This window comes from Mustela nivalis (genome assembly GCF_964662115.1).
Source record: "Mustela nivalis genome assembly, chromosome: 17".
NCBI lineage: Eukaryota > Metazoa > Chordata > Mammalia > Carnivora > Mustelidae > Mustela > Mustela nivalis.
In genome coordinates, this window is record NC_139036.1 from 40,699,232 (window position 1) to 40,717,167 (window position 17,936).

At 54.7% G+C, this 17,936-nt stretch overlaps 2 protein-coding genes across 4 annotated transcripts; one reads left to right on the forward strand and one right to left on the reverse strand.

Annotated features, from left to right (window-relative positions):
- Window positions 1-282: 282 nt before the first annotated feature.
- Window positions 283-1,696, reverse strand: MIEN1 (migration and invasion enhancer 1). Its single transcript, XM_082705018.1, has 4 exons — window positions 1,541-1,696; window positions 1,341-1,438; window positions 821-897; window positions 283-741 (listed from the first exon to the last, which is right to left on the reverse strand). The coding sequence occupies exons 1-4, from the start codon at window positions 1,627-1,629 to the stop codon at window positions 658-660; spliced, it is 348 nt and encodes a 115-aa protein (XP_082561144.1). The 5' UTR covers window positions 1,630-1,696; the 3' UTR covers window positions 283-657.
- Window positions 1,697-7,194: 5,498 nt separating this feature from the next.
- On the forward strand, window positions 7,195-16,219 carry GRB7 (growth factor receptor bound protein 7). Of its 3 annotated transcripts, none has more exons than XM_082704940.1 (15): window positions 7,195-7,396; window positions 11,668-11,821; window positions 11,944-12,097; window positions 12,279-12,435; window positions 12,548-12,669; window positions 12,761-12,838; window positions 13,140-13,277; window positions 13,820-13,930; window positions 14,113-14,211; window positions 14,410-14,490; window positions 14,593-14,709; window positions 15,088-15,142; window positions 15,275-15,362; window positions 15,468-15,561; window positions 15,710-16,219. In XM_082704940.1, exons 2-15 carry the CDS (start codon window positions 11,673-11,675, stop codon window positions 15,854-15,856), a joined length of 1,590 nt encoding a protein of 529 aa, XP_082561066.1. In that variant the 5' UTR covers window positions 7,195-7,396; window positions 11,668-11,672; the 3' UTR covers window positions 15,857-16,219. The 3 variants fall into 3 exon arrangements, with proteins under 3 accessions (XP_082561066.1, XP_082561064.1, XP_082561065.1); XM_082704938.1 differs by lacking the exon at window positions 7,195-7,396 and adding an exon at window positions 7,534-7,644; XM_082704939.1 differs by lacking the exons at window positions 7,195-7,396; window positions 14,410-14,490 and adding an exon at window positions 7,534-7,644.
- The last annotated feature ends 1,717 nt before the right edge of the window (window positions 16,220-17,936 follow it).

Below are 17,936 nucleotides of genomic sequence, written 5' to 3' on the forward strand. Positions count from 1 at the left end.
TCATTCTGGTTTAGAAATAATGAGTTCCTAAGGCCACGCACTGGAAATGAGGGTTATTTCCTCCCCTTGGGGGGGTGGGGAGGGAGGTAATGCATACTGTGTGACTCGTTTTCCTTCCCTTGGCTATGAGTGAGGAAATCATTGAACTAGAAGTAACTATCCCAAAAAAGCCCACCTACTCAGCAGAGCCCCCCTGGTGGTATAAAGGCTGGGCAGGCCCCTATGCTACCAACCCCCCCCCCCCATACACACACACAAACATAAAAACACACACTAGATTGGTACAGGGGTTTGCAGTACCACTTTATTGCCAATAGCTGACATTGCCCAGGGCTAGTGGAAAGTAGAGTTAGAACTGTGGTGGCATTTGACCGGTACAGCTGAGCTGGAGTGGGGAGCAGACTTGGGCGCTGATCCTGGGAAGGGGGTATAAGGCGGCTGTGGAAATGTCCATGGAGAAGTTCTCTCTCCCATCCCCAAGACCACCGCAGCTTCTATTCCCTCTTGGTATCCAAAGGGACAAAGTGGAGGCCAGAGTCTTTTAGCTTACCAGGACCCAGGTGAGGGGAAAGAGGCAGTGGGGAGCCCTCAGCAGGACCAGACAGGAGACCATGGCTTGGGTCCCAAAACTGAGCAGGAACCCAGAATCACGTGTAGTTACAGGATGACGCACGGAGGACGGCTGTTGGTGATCTTTTCTAGGGGTTCTCCGTTACTGGCTCTTCGGATGGCCTCAATGAGCTAGAGGGCAGAGGTGGAATGGAATGATCCACTGCAGGGGAAGGGTGAACCGGGGCCTCCTGACATTATAAATACTCACATCTTTTTCATAAGGGAAGCCCCCATTTTCCAGCTTGGAGAACACCAGCTGTCCATTGATTTCGATCTCAAAGGCACCTGGTATTAAATAAAAGAATGAACTGTATGCTGACAACAGGCATGTAAGGAGAGGCTCTCACACTCCTTGGACTCTTCGCAGGCTCCTTTCTGTCTCCACCGACCCCACGAGAGACTAGTTCTCTGAACCATTTCCCAAACCCGGCTCAAGCCAAAGGAACCCCAGGGAGGAGTTACCTGTGTGTCCTCTGAACTCTGGGTTCATAATTCAAAGAAGCGCTCCCTCCCCTCCAACCCTACACTTCTGCAGTCTCACCCATTTTTCCCTACAGGTTTCCTCTGTGTCCGCCGCCCTCACCTTTGGAAGGGGCCTCGAGTTGGTCGGACGTTTTACTCTGTGCCAGACACTGCTGGACACTATATAAAACAGCCAGTTCCAGGGCTAGAAAGTGGGAGAGTTGAGATTTAGAACACTGACTCAGCAGGTGTTCTGCGGGCCTCACCTGTGCCCCCCAGGCGCGACTCGATCTCAATGCCGGGGTACTGCTCCTTCACGGCACTCGCCAGCTCCAGGTAGGTCGCCTCAAAACCGCAGGGTTCACTAGGGACAAGATGCTTGGGCTCTGCCTGGGTTTCGGAGGAGGGGCCTCCCGTGGACCCACCCCCGTTCGGTCGGGACACCCCACGGGCTGGAAACGCTCACCAGTACTCCACCACGATGCGTACCCCACTACCCGGTTCAATTTCCCCGGGAGGGGGCGCTTCAGACGTCGGCCCCGGCTCCCCGCTCATTGCTCCCGACTCTGCTTCAGCTGCCGCTTCCGGGTGTGACGCGACGCCGCGAGCACGTGACGGGGCGGGGCCTCTGGGCGGAGCGGGCCGCGCGTTACGTCCGGGCGCCCCCTGCAGGCCGCGATTGCTGCTGCGTTTTGACCCTAACCCCAGTTTGAGGGCTGTGGGCTGGGTGCACTGGTCCTGATCACCTTACCCCGCCCGGGTTCTCAGAGCGCCGGACTTGCCCGGCATCTCGTGTCCGCTGGACGTCACGGCTACATATAATCTCATGAACTATCTTAGACTGCAAGTGCTTTACAGTTTACAAAAGGAAGCGAAAGTGATGGGGCAAGTGGATCCAGGGCCTGGGGTTGGCTGATGTTACGAGATGGTTGCTGTTTCTTGCTAACATGCTGATGGCATTTTAAACTACCCCATAGTTCAACACTCCGGGGCTTCAGACTCAAGCTCCAAAGCTGTAGGCACAGTCGGGGACAGTGACTGCTTCTTCCCTGCAGTCTGGAAGCTAAGGCTTTGGGGCTTCCACTCCTTAGGCTCTGCACTCACACCTGCCGGGTTCCTGCACCTCCCCCATCTCATCCTGGCCTGGGCTGGCATTGAACTCTGAAAATGGAGGCTGTTTTGCTGCCTTTTTTCTCTCAGGAGTCCCTGGGATATACCATAATATCCTAACAGGTCACCTACATTATTACCATCCCCTCAAATCATGAATTTTGGGGGGCTCCTGGGTGGCACAGTCAATTCAGCTACCAACTCTTGCTTTCCTCTCAGGTTGTGATCTCAGGGCCCTGATCTCAGGGTCTTGAGATGGAGCCCCGCAGCAGGACCCATGCTCTGCGAGGAATCTGCTTAAGACTCTCTCTGCCCCTCCCCAACTAAAATAAAAAAAATAATCTAAAAAAAAAATGCAATTAAAAAAAAATTCAGTGATTTCCAGAGTTGTGCCACCATCACTACAGTCAGTTCCGGAACTTTTCCATCAGTCTAGAAAGGTCCCTCCTGCTTGTTTACAGTCCAGCCTCCAGCTTCAACCCTGGGCAACCATTGGTCTGCTTTCGGTCTATAAATTTGCCTTTTCTGGACATTTTATATAAATGCTATAATATGTGGTCTTTCGCTTCTGGCTTTTTTCATTCATTCTAAACCTTTTGAGGTTTATCTACGCTGTAGCAATGGGGCTGTTTGCTCTCTTTGGTTGCTGAACGGTATCCCACTGTACAGTTATACCATCTTTTTTGCTGATCTATTCAATATCAGCTGACGGTCATTTGTGTTTCCAGTTCTTAGCTATTTTGGATAATGCTGCTATGAATGTTCATGTAAGTGTCTTTGTATGTTATGTGTGTTGTCATTTCTCTAGGAGTAGAATTGCTAGGTTGCATGGTAAGTTTATGTTTAACTTTTTGAGAAACGGCCAAACTGTTATTCAAAAATGTCTGTACCATTTTATATTCCCACCAGCAATATACGAGGATTTGTTTACCCATATCCCTGTCAACACTTATTGCCTGTCTCTGATTATAGCTATCCTGGTGGGTGTGAGGTGGTATATCATTGTGGTTTTAATTTGCATTTCTCTAATGACTAATGATGTTGAGCATCTTTTCGTATGCTTATTAACCATCCATGGCTCTCATTTAGAAAAACATCTATTCAAATCTTTTGCCCATTTTTAAACATTTTTTTAAAACATTTTCTTTATTAGGTGCCTGGGTGGCTCAGTTGGTTAAGCAACTGCCTTCGGTTCAGGTCATGATCCTGGAGTCCTGGGATGGAGTCCTGCATTAGGCTCCCTGCTCAGCAGGAAGTCTGCTTCTCCCTCTGATCCTGCCCCTTCTCATGCTCTCTCTCTCTCTCTCTCATTCTCTCTCTTTCAAATAAATAAGTAAAATCTTAAAAAAAAATTTTTTTTTCTTTATTTATTTGAGAGAGAAAGAGTGAGAGAGAGCATGAGAGTGGAGAAGCAGACTCCCCATGGAGCTGGGGGCCCAATGCAGGACTCGATCCAGGGACTCTGGGATCATGATGTGAGCTGAAGGCAGTCGCTTAATCAACTGAGCCACCCAGGCGCCCTCTTTTGCCATTTTTAAAAAAGATTTTTATTTATTTATTTATTTTTAGATTTTATTTATTTATTTGACAGACAGAGATCGTAAGTAGACAGAGAGGCAGGCAGAGAGAGAGAGGAGGAAGCAGGCTCCCTGCTGAGCAGAGAGCCCGATGCGGGGCTCGATCCCAGGGTCCTGGGATCATGACCTGAGCCGAAGGCAGCGGCTTAACCACTGAGCCACACAGGCGCCCCAAGATTTTTATTTATTTATTTGCGAAAGAGAGTGTGTAGGAGAGAGAGGGAGAGATCATGAGCAGGGGGGGATGTACAGATGGAGAAGCAGACTCCACCTTGAGTGGGGAGCCCCATACAGAACTCGATCCCAGAACCCCGGGATCATGACCTGAGTGGAAGTCAGACATTTAACCAACTGAGCCACCCAGGCATCCCAACAAGTTGGCTTTTGTTGTTGTTGTTGTTGTTGTTGTTTTTAAAATTTTCTTAGTGATGTCTTTTGAAGTGCAAAAAACTTAAATTTTGATGACGTCCAATTTGCTGATTTTTTTGGTCAGTTGTGCTTTTGCTGTTGTATCTAAGGTCGCTGCCTAACTTAAGCTCAAGAAGATTTTTTTCCCATAGTTTCTTCAGACGTTTTATTTTTGCTCTTACATTTAAGTCTATGATCTATCTTGAGTTAATCTTTGTAGATTGTGAGGTAAGGATCTAAGCTCATCTTCTGGCATGTGGAGAGTTGATTGTCCCAGAACCATTTATTGAAAAGATTAATCTGGGGTGACTGGGTGGCTCAGGCGTTGGGCTTCTGCCTTTGGCTCAGGTCATGACCTCGGGGTCCTGGGATTTGAGTCCTGCATGGGGCTCCCTACTCATCGGGTTGTCTGCTTTTCTCTCTAACCCCCCCCCCCCCGCTTGTGATCTTTCTCTCTCATGCTCTCTCTCTCTCTCTCAAAAAAATAAATAAAATCTTTTTAAAAGTTCAGATATAACTTATACACAGTAAAATTTGTCTTCTTGAATGTACCTTTCTGTGAGTCCTAACCGAGCTGTGTACCTACCACCATGACCAAGATATAGAACAGCTCCACTACTTCCTCACAAGTCCCCTTCCCCTTTGCTGTCAACACATCTCCCTCCTCCCTGACCCCAGATCTCTCTTCTGTCCTTATAGTCCCACCCCCTCCCAAAGCCATATAAATAGAATCCTACAGGGCTCAGCCTTCTGAGTCCAGCTTCCCTCTCTAACTGCATCCTTCAACATCCAGCGTGATCTTTTCAAAATATAAATCTGCCTGCCTTTCTGTGCCTGGAGAGCCACTGCAGGGTCTGGCCTCGACCCATAGTTCCTGCCTGTCTGGACAGACAGGATGGATGGCTCTTAAACCTGGTTTAACCACCTGAGGGCTTGTCAATACCACACATTCCTGGGTCTTGGCCCTGGAGACTGAGATTCAGTAGATGGGGAGGGGCCCAGGGATCTGTTTTTACATAAGCCTGAGGAGATATGGAGGCAGGTGGTCCCTGGCCACACTTTGAGAAACATAGCTGAGTCCAAAGCACTCGCCTTTCTCCTCACCAGCCCGAGCTTAGCTGTGTGGCCTCTTCTCTTTCCTTCTCCTCAACCCCACTGTGCCTTTTCATGCCATGTCCCCTCCCGATAAGGGCTTTAGCACTTGTTTCCTCATCGGGAATGGAACTCCCCCCATTCCCACCCACCCTTCTCCCTGCTTCAGTTTCCCCTCTGCTCGCTTGTCACTTACACAGACAAGGTTCCCCAACTCATTGGGTGAGTCATTCTCCCAGCATACTGGTCACCTGTCACTTCTTATTTGTGTGTGATTTTTTTTTTTTTTAGAGAGGGGGAGGGGCAGAAGGAGAGGGAAAATGAGAGAATCTTCTTTTTTTTTTTTTTTTTAATATTTTATTTATTTATTTGACAGAGAGAGACACAGCGAGAGAGGGAGAACAAGATTCCCTTGGAGCGGGGAGCCCAATGTGGGGCTTGATCCCAGGACCCTGGGACCTCGACCCAAGCTGAAGGCAGACGCTTATCAACTGAGCCACCCAGGCGTCCCGAGACTGAGAGGATCTTAAGCAGGCTCCACACCCAGCATGGAACCCAATACAGGGCTTGATCTCATAACTCTTGAGATCATGACCCGAGTCGGTCATTTCAAGAATCGGTCACATAACTGACTGAATCACCCAGGCGCCCCTTAGGGGATTTTTCTATTAACATCAGTCTCCCCAACTGGGCTGCACGAGGATGAGGGCAGGGTCTGTTTTTGCTGCTCCCTGCTTTTTCCCCAGTACCATGCATGGGGTTTGCCTATAGTAGGTACTTAACAAATATTATTGAATGAAGGAAGGAATCTTTAAGTGAGTAGTCTACTGTGCTTTGCACAAGCTGCTGCTCCAAGAGCCAGGTGACCTCGCCCCTCCCCCACTTCTTTGTTTAGTCCACTCATACTGGTTTTTCTAGGAAAACCCCATTTGGGGAAAGTTGAGGCTTGAGCCGCTCCTTGATAGTACCTCAGGGCAGACTGCTTATCACTCTAAGTACTGTTTGTTTACCCAACTGTCACCCACTTGAGGCTGGGAGGTGGCTACTGCCTTTGATCTGCGCCCTTCCAGGCCCTCTCCCTGACCCTTCTGTTTGCCGAATGCTGGAGGAGAGAGCTAAAGTGATTGCTCAAAGGGGAGTCCCCTGGCACCTGGCCAGAGCTTTCCCTAGATCATTCCTCCTACCATGAGACCCTGTATAACCCCTTAGCTTTCGGAAGAAGCTGAGACCCTGGACTTTGCAAAGAAGGGAGAACTTCGGGGCGCCTGGGTGGCTCCGTTGTTAAGGTGTGCTTTCCGCTAGGGTCGTGGACCCAGGGTCCTGGGATTGGGCCCCGCATCAGGCTCTCTGCTTGGCGGGAAGCCTGCTTCTCCCTCTCCCACTCCCCCTGCTTGTGTTCACTCTCTTGCTGTGTTTCTGTCAAAAAAAAAAAAAAAAAAAAAAAAAAGTCAAGAAGGGAGAACATCTCCCTGGATGCCTCTGAGGGCCAGGGTGCGGGCTGGGTGGCCAGACTGTGGTTGGAGGTCAAGGAGCAGCCCCTGTTCCTGGACACCCTTCTAGCAGTCTTCCCTCTTTGGCTGAGTGCTCCTTGCCCCATCAGGTGGGACCCCGAGGCCCAGACAGGCCCCCCGGCTTGGCCAATGAGCAGACCAGATTTGGTGAGGAGTATGGGGAAGGGTGAGCGCCGTTTCTGTACCCTCCAGCCCCTAGTCCCTCCCTCCCACATCACGAGGACTCTGGATCTTCGCTCTGAGACTGCTCAGCTCCACCATCCTCCCCGCCTCTCCCCTGGCACCTGTTGCCACCCGGTTAAGAAGGGCAAAAACAATCCCGGCCAGCCAGCGTGGAGTGTCAGGGAGTCCCGCCCCTCCTCCTCTGGTTCCTCCTCCTGTGATTCTTCCCCAGGCCCCGCCCCCACCTGCCCAAGATAATTTTAGTTTCCTTGGGCCAGGAGCTTGGACACACAGGACTCTCCCTCCCCCCAACCCTCACTCTACGTCCAAAGTCGGGACACCCTCCTGCCACCTGTAGGGAAGAAGGAGTGGATTTGAAATCAAGTCCAGGTGTCTGGGGTCCCAAGACAGAACCGGACTTTGTACACCCGGTGTCCTGCTACTTCTGTTGGGGCCCTCCAGGTAAGGTGACCAAAATCGGTCCCAGCAACCTGCTCCCACCCCCAGCCGCCCCAGCGCCCCAGGCTGTGCCCATGTCAGGGCCAGGAGCTGGCAGGTTGCCCAGGTGGGCGGTCGGGCGGCCGCCTGACTCCCCCCTCAATGATGTCAGGCCAAGGGCGGGGGCAGGAGGGGGACAGGTAGTTAAGGGCCTGGCGTCTCCCTCTCTAAACCGGTGGCCCCAGCCAAGTGTTCCGACGTCCAGGGTCCAGGTAAGGACCCAGCGGGCACTTCGTCTTGAGGGTGGGAGCAGCGGCAGGTCCGGGGTCAATGTTTAAAGATTCAGCCTCCTGCTGTGTTGCTCTGGCCGCCTCGCTTTCTTTTTCTCCAATCGCCCATATCCCGCCCCTTCCTCACCATCTGCCCTCAGTCTTTCCCTATTCTCATTTCCTGTCTTCCTTATTCCTTCCTTTCCTCCCTGTAGCCCGCCTCCGTCCCGCGCCCGGACAAAGCAGCTGATGGGGATGGGGAAGAAAGATCTCCGATCCTCTCGGCTTTCCCGCTGAAACTAGTCCCTCCCCACCTTCCCAGAAAAAGAGCTAGGTGGGGGCCTGAGCACCCAGGGCTGCCTAGAGGCATTCCTGGCTCAACCTGAGGTTATCCGTTTGAGGTTTTCCCAAGACTCTACCAAGACTGACGTCTCCCCGCAGGGGCGGGGGGAACCCTCCAATTTGGAAGGCAGCCGAGGAGAGGGATCTCCTAAATTGTTAGAGCTCGGTCTCGGGATTGTTTGCCTGCTCAGAATACAGGGTCCTGTCCTAGGAAGGGGAGGTGGAGGCGGGGCAGGCCCCGGGGTCCTTCCTGGCGTCGGAATGAAGGCTGGAAGGCTAGAGGTCTGGATGCGGGGGGTCTGCGGTGGAGCGGGGACTAGGGAAAGTGTGTGTGTGCGTGTTTGGGGGCAGGGGGCAGTGTTTGGAGAAAGACCCGAGTTTGGATCTCCCTGATACCGCGGGGATGGAGAATGCACCTGTCCGCCCTTGGAAGGCCTCCCAACTCTACTGCCCCTCCAGAAGGGCCTGTCTTGGTCGGCCTGTGCTAGACTGCTCGCCCCTCTCCGCCCCATCCCCTTGGGGCTGGGGGAGCCCTCCGGGAAGGCAAGCAGCCTGTAATGATTAACTCCACAGACACAATCTAGCATTCTTCCCAAATTAAACTTTAAGAAAGCTTACCCTCCGCCCCCCCGCCTTTCCCATTGGGCGTTTTTTTCCAGAGTTAGGGAGTGGGCGGGGCCTCAGCGACCTGGGCCCTCCTCCCAACTCCGGGTCATGTAGGGGTTTCCCGCCTCCTTACCTGGGCCCTGCAAGCTCACAACTCCCGCAAGGTTGAAACTTCCAACCACCGCCCGCCCCCCCACCCCGCCCCGGCCCCCATAAATCCCGATGGGGGCGGACGTGGAGTGCTGGGCTGGCTGGACCGGGGCCTTCCCGCCACCTGCTGGTCCCCCGCCTAGGCCTCGGCCCTGCCAGCCCCTCCCCCCCTCCCCTGGCTACGACGGAGGTGGCCTTGTTTTCCAAGGGCCCTTAATACTGGGCCCTGCCACCCGCCCTTGGGGCCAGCCAGGTGGGGCGAGATTCAGGAAGTAAACAAGGAGGCAGGAGGCTGGGAGGGCGGGAAAGAGGGTGGGGCTGGAGCCGCGGGGCAGGAGAGGCGGTTGGGGAAGCTAGGACTTGGGAGTCCTAGTGTTGAGGGGACTGAGACCTTGGGGGTCGGTTCTTTCCATAGAAGCTTTCCTAGGGCCCCCGTTTGAAAGGTTCAGGACTCTTGGGAGAGTGTTCCCCGGGCCCCAGAACTAGGACCTGCTTCTCCTCCCATCCCATCTGTTTGGTTCTAACTGCCCCACTCTTCTCTTGCCTTAGAAGGGTCTGGAAGGCAAGGTGGGAATCCAAAGGCCAAATCCAAGTCTTCACGGGTCCTCCAGCCCTCTCAGGCCAGATTCTAATCTGATTCTGATTTAAATCTGCCATTTCCCTGCCCAAACACTGCCCTGATTCCTTTTCCCTCTGGGATGGAGTAGGACCCCACTTTTGGTCTCTGGGTACCACGCCCCCCAGCTCTCCCTGGAGTGAAGTCACCAGGGTTGGTGACCCCAGGGTAGAGGGGATAGGAGCTGGGACATAGTGCCTCGTTGATGTTCTGGAGACTTGTTGATGTTTGCTGCTGGGTGTGTCTTGCATTCCCCCCCCCACCCCCCGCAGGACCCTGAGCCCCCTAAGCCCCCTCCCTGCCTCACCCTCCTGGCCTTTTCCTCGTCTGCCTGTCTTTGTCTTTCTCTTGGGTGTCTTGCTACTTCTGCTCTGGTAGTACCCCTCTGGCTGGGACATCCCAGAGAGTGTATTGGGAGGACCTCACCCCCCCCAAAGTTGACATAGATGAGTCCTCTGGGCCCACTGTGGCCTGGGTGCTAGGAGTGGGAGGCAGCAGAATGAAAGCCTGGTAGGCCCCAGACAGGATAGGGAGCACTACATGGCTTTTTTGGGTGAGTGAGGGCATCACTGGGGGTTGGGTCTGCTCCAGCTGGGCCTTTGAAGCCAGGCCAGGCCTTTTTTCTCTCCTTAGGTAAGGGGACTCCCGGACTGAGAGGTGACTAGGTGACTAGGGGACCCGGAAAGGCAGATTGCAGGTCCCACCTGGACTGGAGGTGGGCCTGGGTGGGAAGGCAAAAATGAGGTCGGAGGAGCTGCAGGGCCCACCATCTTCCTTCTCCTCCTCCCCTAGCCGATCCCTGCTTTGCGCCTCCCCCTCCCCCCTGTTCTTCCCCGCCTGGTCGGTTGGGGGTGGGAGGGGGGAGAGGTGGGTAGAGAGGCAGGGCTGTTTGTATTTCTCCTAAGTCAGGAAGTCGTGCAGATGAGTCAAGGTTGAATAGAGAGCCCCAGGCAGTGGTGTCCCGCCCCACCCTGACTCACCTGTCCCCCAAATCCTCTCACTTAATGGTTAGGGGCCTGCCCCGTCCTGGAGGGTCAGTGCCAGGTCCTGCAGGCAGCCTAATAGCACTGGCCTAGGTCTCCAGTTCTCCCAGGTCCTCCCAAGTTCCAGCCAGGGGGAGGGGTCCTGCTTCCTGTGGAGGAGGGGCCTGTGCTGCCTCTGTCCCCGGTGGGCATCTTTGTCCCAGCTCTCCTGTCCTTACTTGTTGTAGGTGCCTATGCAGCACCTGTGGGCGATAGGATGTGGGTAGGACCCCAGCCCTGCCTGGGGGTGCTGGGTGGCTCCAGACCAGTGGGTGGATAAGACAGGTGCATGGAATTGGCGCAGAGGCCGCAGCACAGTACAGAGCAGGAGCCCTTCTGTCTGGAAGTGGAAAATCCAGGAAGGCTGCTTGGAGGAGGTGGCCTTGGCATTGGGGCTTTAAGAAAACTGGGCAGGAGGAATCTGGAGAGGGTACCCAAAGTTTGGGGGCTGCTGGGGGATGGCCCCCCCAGGCTAGTCCTGTCCTCCCTGCTGCTGAGCCTGCCTCCTGCCCTCCTGGTTCCTGTCTTTCCCCACCTCCTTCTCCCCTTCTGCGCATCACTCAGCACTTGGGCAGGCGTTGTCACAACAGGCTCTGGCAGCTAGGTCTGGCAATGAAGCACTGGAAAAACCCGGGGCAGAGCCCAGAGGAGTGAATGCCCCATGCTTAGGGCATGCTCAGAGACTGAGAGTCACACAGTCTGTGGCACACAGAGTCTGTTGCCGCTGCTGGGCTTGTGGTGGGGGGACCCTCTTAGCTTTTCCCCTGGGCAACGTAGCGCTGACAGAAGAGCACTGTACTTGGAGTCCAAACACTGAATTCCAGTACCTGACTCACCTGTGACGGGGGCAAGAATGCTTCCTTCTCAGGAACTTGGTGTCCCCTTTTGCAAACGGGCTCATACTACCCTTCCCCAAAAGCTCCAGGGAAACTCCAGTTAGAGGAGGTGCTGTGTCAGCTCCGAGGGGCTCCTTGGCAGCTGTGTGAAGTCAGGACATCTGGGTCCTCTTAGCCCCTCTCTGTGGGACAAGGGCACAAGAGTGGCTGCTTTCGGGGCGCCTGGATGGCTCAGTGGGTTGAGCCTCTGCCTTTGGCTCAGGTCATGATCCCAGGGGCCTGGGATCGAGTCCCGCATGGGGCTCTCTGCTCGGCAAGGAGCCTGCTTCTCCTCATCTCTCTCTCTGTCTGTCTCTCTGCCTATTTGTGATCTCTCTCTCTGTCAAATAAATAAATAAAATCTTTAAAAAAAAAAAAAAAGAGTGGCTGCTTTCAGCTCCCTCTTCTCCCTCAGATGTTATGGAGCTGGGTCTGTCTCCACCTCAGCTCAGCAGCTCCCCAGAAGACCTGTACCTGGCCCCTGGGACCCCTCCTGGGACTCCCCCGCCTCCCGATGCCCCTCTTCCTGGGGAGGTGAAGAGGTCCCAGCCTCTGCCCATTCCGACCAGGTACAATGGGTGGATAGAGCTGAGGAGGGGCTGGTGGTGGTCGGGGTTGGGGGGGCTTCAGTGCTGGGTAAGGCAGAAGCTTGCAGTCCACAAATTCTCTGCCTCCCTTCCTTGGGCCCCAGGAATCTTCTTCGAGAGGAGGAGCTGCGGACAAGCTCTCTGCCTTCCATCCCCAACCCCTTCCCTGAGCTCTGCAGTCCTCCTTCACAGACCCCCATTCTTGGGGGGTCCTCCAGTGCCAGGGGGCTGCCCCCTCGAGACGCCAGCTGCCCCCATGTGAGTTGTCTTGGGAGAGAGAAGGCAGGGATATGGGGGTGCTGTGGGACTGGGGTAGATATGGTGCCGCTCCCATAGAGGTGGGTGGATTTGGTCAGGGGTCCCTGTGGGTACAGCAGGCAGGGGAAGGGAAGGAACCACCCTCGCCCTTCTCCAGTTGTTGGCGATTCCTGGATTGCAGGTAGTAAAGGTGTACAGCGAGGACGGAGCCTGCCGGTCTGTGGAGGTGGCGGCGGGCGCTACAGCCCGCTACGTCTGTGAGATGCTGGTGCAGCGAGCTCGTGCCCTGAGTGATGAAAACTGGGGGCTGGTGGAGTGCCACCCCCACCTAGCACTGGGTGAGCTGGGGTGCCAGGGGCTGTCTGGACAGGGAGGCGATGCTTCGCACCTTGGGCTAGGCAGGTGCCTGCCTGGTCTCCGCCGACCCCTGCTGTTTGCCCTTGACCCCAGAGCGGGGCTTGGAGGACCATGAGTCCGTGGTGGAAGTGCAGGCTGCCTGGCCCATTGGTGGAGACAGCCGCTTTGTTTTCCGGAAGAACTTCGCCAAGTATGAACTGTTCAAGAGCTCTCCAGTGAGTGTGTGGGAGGGGACTCTGGGCACTGGGATACCCCGATCCCCACCCTGGCTCCTCGACCCCTGACTCCGGACTCCTTTCCCCCCAGCACACCCTATTCCCAGAAAAGATGGTCTCCAGCTGTGTGGACGCACACACAGGCATATCCCACGAAGACCTCATCCAGGTAAAGGGACACCCCCATCCCGTGGCATACTCATGATTGCCCAGGACCCCCTATTGGTTTTTTGGCCCTTAAGCATTTTGCCTCCCCTCTGTGTGGTGGAGAGTCTAGCGCAGTGCTCAGTGACTGGACAAGTCATGTTTCCTGGCTGACCATCAGTTTCTTTGTCTGTGAAATGGGACAATAAATGTATGCGGCACGGCTTCTCTCCTGAAGGCCTGTGCGTGTGTGTGTGCGCGTGTGCATGTGTGTTCCTCTTGGCATTTCACCCTCTCACCCTCTTCCTGCTCTCTTCCGGCCCCAGAACTTCCTGAATGCAGGTAGCTTCCCAGAGATCCAGGGCTTCCTGCAGCTCCGGGGATCAGGACGGAAGCTTTGGAAACGCTTCTTCTGCTTTCTGCGCCGGTCTGGCCTCTACTACTCCACCAAGGGCACCTCCAAGGTGAAGTCTTTTTTTTTTTTTTTTTTTTTTTAAAGATTTTATTTATTTATTTGACAGAGATCACAAGTAGGCAGAGAGGCAGGCAGAGAGAGAGGGGGAAGCAGGCTCCCTGCTGAGCAGAGAGCCCAATGTGGGGCTCCATCCTAGGAGCCTGAGATCATGACCTGAGCTGAAAGCAGAGGCTTTAAACCACTGAGCCACCCAAGCGCCCCTCCAAGGTGAAGTCTTGAGGGTTGACAGCCTCAGCCCCTGGGATATCCCATTCCCGGAGCTGTCTCTTCCCTTCCTGGAAGGCCTAGATCTTTCTCCCCCTGCGCCCCGAGACCCTCCACTGCTTCTCTTTCCCTCCTGGCTCACCTACCCCAGGAAGTAGTAGTGGGAAAGGCAGGTGAAGACTGAGTTTGAATCCTGGTTCTCCTTCTGTTTGCTGTGTGACCTGGGGCACTTCTCTGATCCTTTCAGAAATCTCCCCAGCTAGCTTACAGGGACAGCAGTTAGGGGGACAGGGGCTGTCTATAACAGGTCCTGCCCATGCTGCCTAGGATCCGAGGCACCTGCAGTATATAGCAGATGTGAACGAGTCCAACGTGTATGTGGTGACCCAGGGCCGCAAGCTCTATGGGATGCCCACCGACTTCGGCTTCTGTATCAAGGTAAAGACCCCGGCTGGGCCCTGGAGGGAATGGGAGCTGCTTAGGCCCCAGGATCCCACCTAGGGCTTCTGAGCTCCATCTGGGACACCCAGATGCCTCTCCCTGCACCCTGCCCTGCCCCTCGGAGACAGACATCTGGTCCTAATGGCAGATACGGGACCCGCTGTTTGCCCTTCCTACAGCCCAACAAGCTTCGAAATGGCCACAAGGGGCTTCGGGTCTTCTGCAGTGAGGATGAGCAGAGCCGTGGCTGCTGGTTAGCAGCTTTCCGCCTCTTCAAGGTGGGCCTCACCCTCCGGATCCCTTTTGCACAAGTAGCTCTGCCCTCAGGAACGAGGGAGCGCTCTCAGTATGCCCAGGCCAAGGCTGAGTCCTGGCTCTGGCCTCAGAACGCTCCTTATCTGGTGGTAGGGGGGTTTCACAGCCCCGTCCCCAGCACCTGCTTGACCTCAGGCTCTCTTTCTCCCTCTGCCCCGAAGTATGGGGCACAGCTGTATAAGAATTACCAGCAGGCCCAGTCCCGCCACCTGCGCCCGTCCTGTGTGGGTTCTCCACCTTTGGTGAGTGTGCACGGGGGCATTAGCTGGGCCTGGGCACCCAGGCCCCATCCTGGGGAAACATGGGCGCTCTTCTGACTCCTCCACATCCTGTCCCATCTACAGAGGAGTGTCTCTGATAACACCCTGGTGGCCATGGACTTCTCTGGCCATGCTGGGCGTGTCATCGAGAACCCCCGGGAAGCTCTGAGTGCAGCCCTGGAGGAGGCCCAGGCCTGGAGGGTGAGGGGCCCACAGCCATCTGCATGTTTGTCCTGGGGACCTTGTGTGTGTGTGTGTGTGTGTGTGTGTGTGTAAGAAGGGGGAGGGGCAGAGGAAGCAGGAGAGAGAGAGACTCTTAAGCAAGCTCTATACTCAGCATGGAGCCCAACTCTGGGCTCAGTCTCCCCACCCCAAGATCATGACCTGAGCTGAAATCAAGAGTCGGATGCTGAACTGGCTGAGCCACCCAGGTGCCCCCCTCCTTGTGGGTTTCCATGGCATGGGAGGAAAAAAGGCGTAAGGGAGTTCCCCAGGTGCGGAAAGGGGCTCTGTATTCTCGAGGTGTTGGGTCATACCCCAATCACGCCCTGATCCCCTGTGTCCCCCACTGCTCTACAGAAGAACCACCGTCTCAGCCTGCCCACCCCAGGCTCGGGCACGAGCCTCAGTGCAGGTGGGTGAGCACCCAGTGTCCTCAGGGGCGGGGGTTGCTGTGGCTTTTTTGAGCATTCCTGGTGGGGGTGGCTAGGGTGTTGGGGGGGCCTCCTCCCCAGAGTGACTGCCCTTCTGCGTTCCCCAACTCCAGCCATCCACCGCACCCAGCCCTGGTTTCACGGACGCATTTCCCGAGAGGAGAGCCAGCGGCTCATTGGGCAGCAGGGCCTGGTAGACGGGTAAGGGGCAGGGCTGAGCAGGAAAACAGACCCAGGGATAGGAGGGACCCTGTGTTGGGGTGGCAGCTCTGGGTCTTCAGGTGACGGTGCCCTGTCTCCTGGCAGCCTCTTCCTGGTCCGAGAGAGTCAGCGGAACCCACAAGGCTTTGTCCTCTCCCTGTGCCACCTGCAAAAGGTCAAACATTATCTTATCCTCCCGGTGAGTCATCCCCGTCCTCCTCCTCAAGCCCCTGGAGCAGCTCCACAGCTCCTCCCCTCCGCCCCCACCGTGTGTCTGGGGTCTCTCGGGGAGATGCCTACACCCCCGCGCCTCCCCCGACCTGCTGTCCCCTCTGGCTGTCCCCCAGAGCGAGGAGGAGGGCCGCCTCTACTTCAGCATGGACGACGGCCAAACTCGCTTCACCGACCTGCTGCAGCTCGTGGAGTTCCACCAGCTAAACCGCGGCATCCTGCCCTGCGTGCTCCGCCACTGCTGCACCCGCGTGGCGCTGTGACCCGGCTCTGGCCGCCCAGGTGCGTGTGGAGCGGACTCCAGGGCACAGAAGCTCACGCACGGGCTCCGGAGCTCAGGAGGATTCCCCTCCCCCGGAGAGCGCGGTCTGCTTTGCTCTGTTGCCTCTCCCTCAGGCAGCAAGCGCCCCGCCTCACCCCCCACCTCTCTTCTCAAGAAAAGGCACTGGGGGTGGGGGCTCCCCTCTCCCGGAGCTCCTGGGCGCGGCCCTGGGGCAGGGCATTATGGGAGAAATGGGGGCAGCCCAGGTGGTCTTAGCCCCCTCCCCCCCACTTTGTACAGACTGAGAGGCCAGTTGATCTGCTTTGTTTTATATGAGTGATAATAAAGCTTATTTTTTGATACAGCCGTGAGTTCTGTCTGGCAAGACCTGGCTCGTGGAGTGGAGCAGGGGAGTGGGAGAGGGGGGCACCAGGCCTCGGCAAATGTGTCAGATGGCTGGGGCCATGTGTCCTCCAGCCTGGACGTTTCTTGAGGACAGGGTGGTCTTGGTTATGGGAGTCTCCAGTGAATGAAAGCATGTATGAGGGACTGTCATCCAGGTGCCATCTCCTGACAGGCCCTAAAGGAAGTCCTGTGGGCCAGCTGTTCAGATGAGTCCTGGCAAACACGCAGTTAGGAATCTCCCACCCCTATCCGGATACATGGCCCAACACCTCTCCCAAGTCCACATCAACCCCTCTCCCTCCTGCTTTCTTTTCTTTTCTTTTTTTTTTTTTTCCAAAGACTTTCTTTAATTAGAGAGTGAGAGAAAGCACTAGAGCCGGGTGAGGGGCAGAGGGAGAAGCAGACTCTGCTGAGCCAGGAACCCAATGTGGGGCTCCATCCTGGGACCCAGAGATCATGAACAGAGCCAAAGACAGACGCTTAACTGACTGAGCCACCCAAGTACCCCTCCCTCCTACTTTGTCTTATAGTTTGCTCCCTCTAGAAGGCCATATAAATGGGACCCCACAACACTCAGCCCTTTAAGTCTTGCTTCCCTCTCTAACCCAATCTCCAACATCCAGAGTAACCTTTACAAAATACAAGCCCAGGTGGACCCTGTAGAGTCTGGACTCTCCCCACTGCCCATGTTGGTCTGTTATGGTCTAAAAAGAGTTTTTTTTTTTTTTTTTTTTTTTTGACAGAGAGAGATCACAAGTAGGCAGAGAGGCAAGCAGAGAGAGAGAGGAGGAAGCAGGCTCCCTGTGGAGCAGAGAGCCCGATGCGGGACTCGATCCCAGGACCCTGAGATCATGACCTGAGCCGAAGGCAGTGGCTTAACCCACTGAGCCACCCAGGCGCCCCTAAAAAGAGTTTTGTCAAAACCGTTTTACAGGTTTTGCTCTTAGGTGACAGGAGAGCTTTAAAATGACTCAAACTGGCAACACCTGGACCTGCCATTTGATCTTTAAATCACAGAGGAAGACCTCTCCAGACAAGTGAGCTCCACCTCGGCATTATTTTTGCCAAGAAATAGAACCTCCATCTCATCCCTTGGATCTAGCGGCTAGTTTATCAGAAAAAAATGGACAGAGGAACATGTGAAATGACACACGGGGATACGATTACCCAAATCCAGACTAGGAAACTACAGAGCGGAGAACCCAGCTTTGACAACAAAATTACAAGAAAAGATGGGGAATCTCTAGATCTCAAGAAATTCAGCCATACGTGTAATGTGTTGACCTTGTTTGATTCAAATCTGAACTAGCTAACTGTAAAAAACATTTATGAGCAATCGGGGGAAATTCGAACTCTGATGAGATATTTAATGATATTAAGGAATTATGGTTAACTTTTCAAGGGGTGATAATGGTATTCGTGTGTGCGTGTGTTATGTGTTTAAGTCTTCAACCTTGAGAGATTCATTCTGAGGTATTTATAGGTGAAATGACGTCTTTGCTTTGCTTTTTAAAATAACCCCAAGGTTAGGGATGTGAGTATGGTCATAGGCTGGCTGTAAGTTGATAATGGTTGAAGCTGGGTGATGGGTACACGGGGATTTGTTAAATTCTTTAAATTTGTGTTAGCTTGAAAATTCTATAGTACAAAAAATTTTTAATGGAGAAATCTCTCCC

What these genes read in the sequence shown, in the direction of transcription:
- MIEN1 (XM_082705018.1), bottom strand. Translation starts at nt 1,629, where the DNA reads ATGAGCGGGGAGCCGGGGCCGACGTCTGAAGCGCCCCCTCCCGGGGAA. An exon ending in GTCGCGCCTGGGGGGCACAG is followed by an intron (nt 898 to 1,340) that starts GTGAGGCCCGCA and finishes ATTTAATACCAG; the next exon opens with GTGCCTTTGAGATCGAAATC. An exon ending in GCTTCCCTTATGAAAAAGAT is followed by an intron (nt 742 to 820) that starts GTGAGTATTTAT and finishes TCTGCCCTCTAG; the next exon opens with CTCATTGAGGCCATCCGAAG.
- GRB7 (XM_082704940.1), top strand. Translation starts at nt 11,673, where the DNA reads ATGGAGCTGGGTCTGTCTCCACCTCAGCTCAGCAGCTCCCCAGAAGAC. An exon ending in AACTGTTCAAGAGCTCTCCA is followed by an intron (nt 12,670 to 12,760) that starts GTGAGTGTGTGG and finishes CTTTCCCCCCAG; the next exon opens with CACACCCTATTCCCAGAAAA. An exon ending in ACTTCGGCTTCTGTATCAAG is followed by an intron (nt 13,931 to 14,112) that starts GTAAAGACCCCG and finishes CCCTTCCTACAG; the next exon opens with CCCAACAAGCTTCGAAATGG.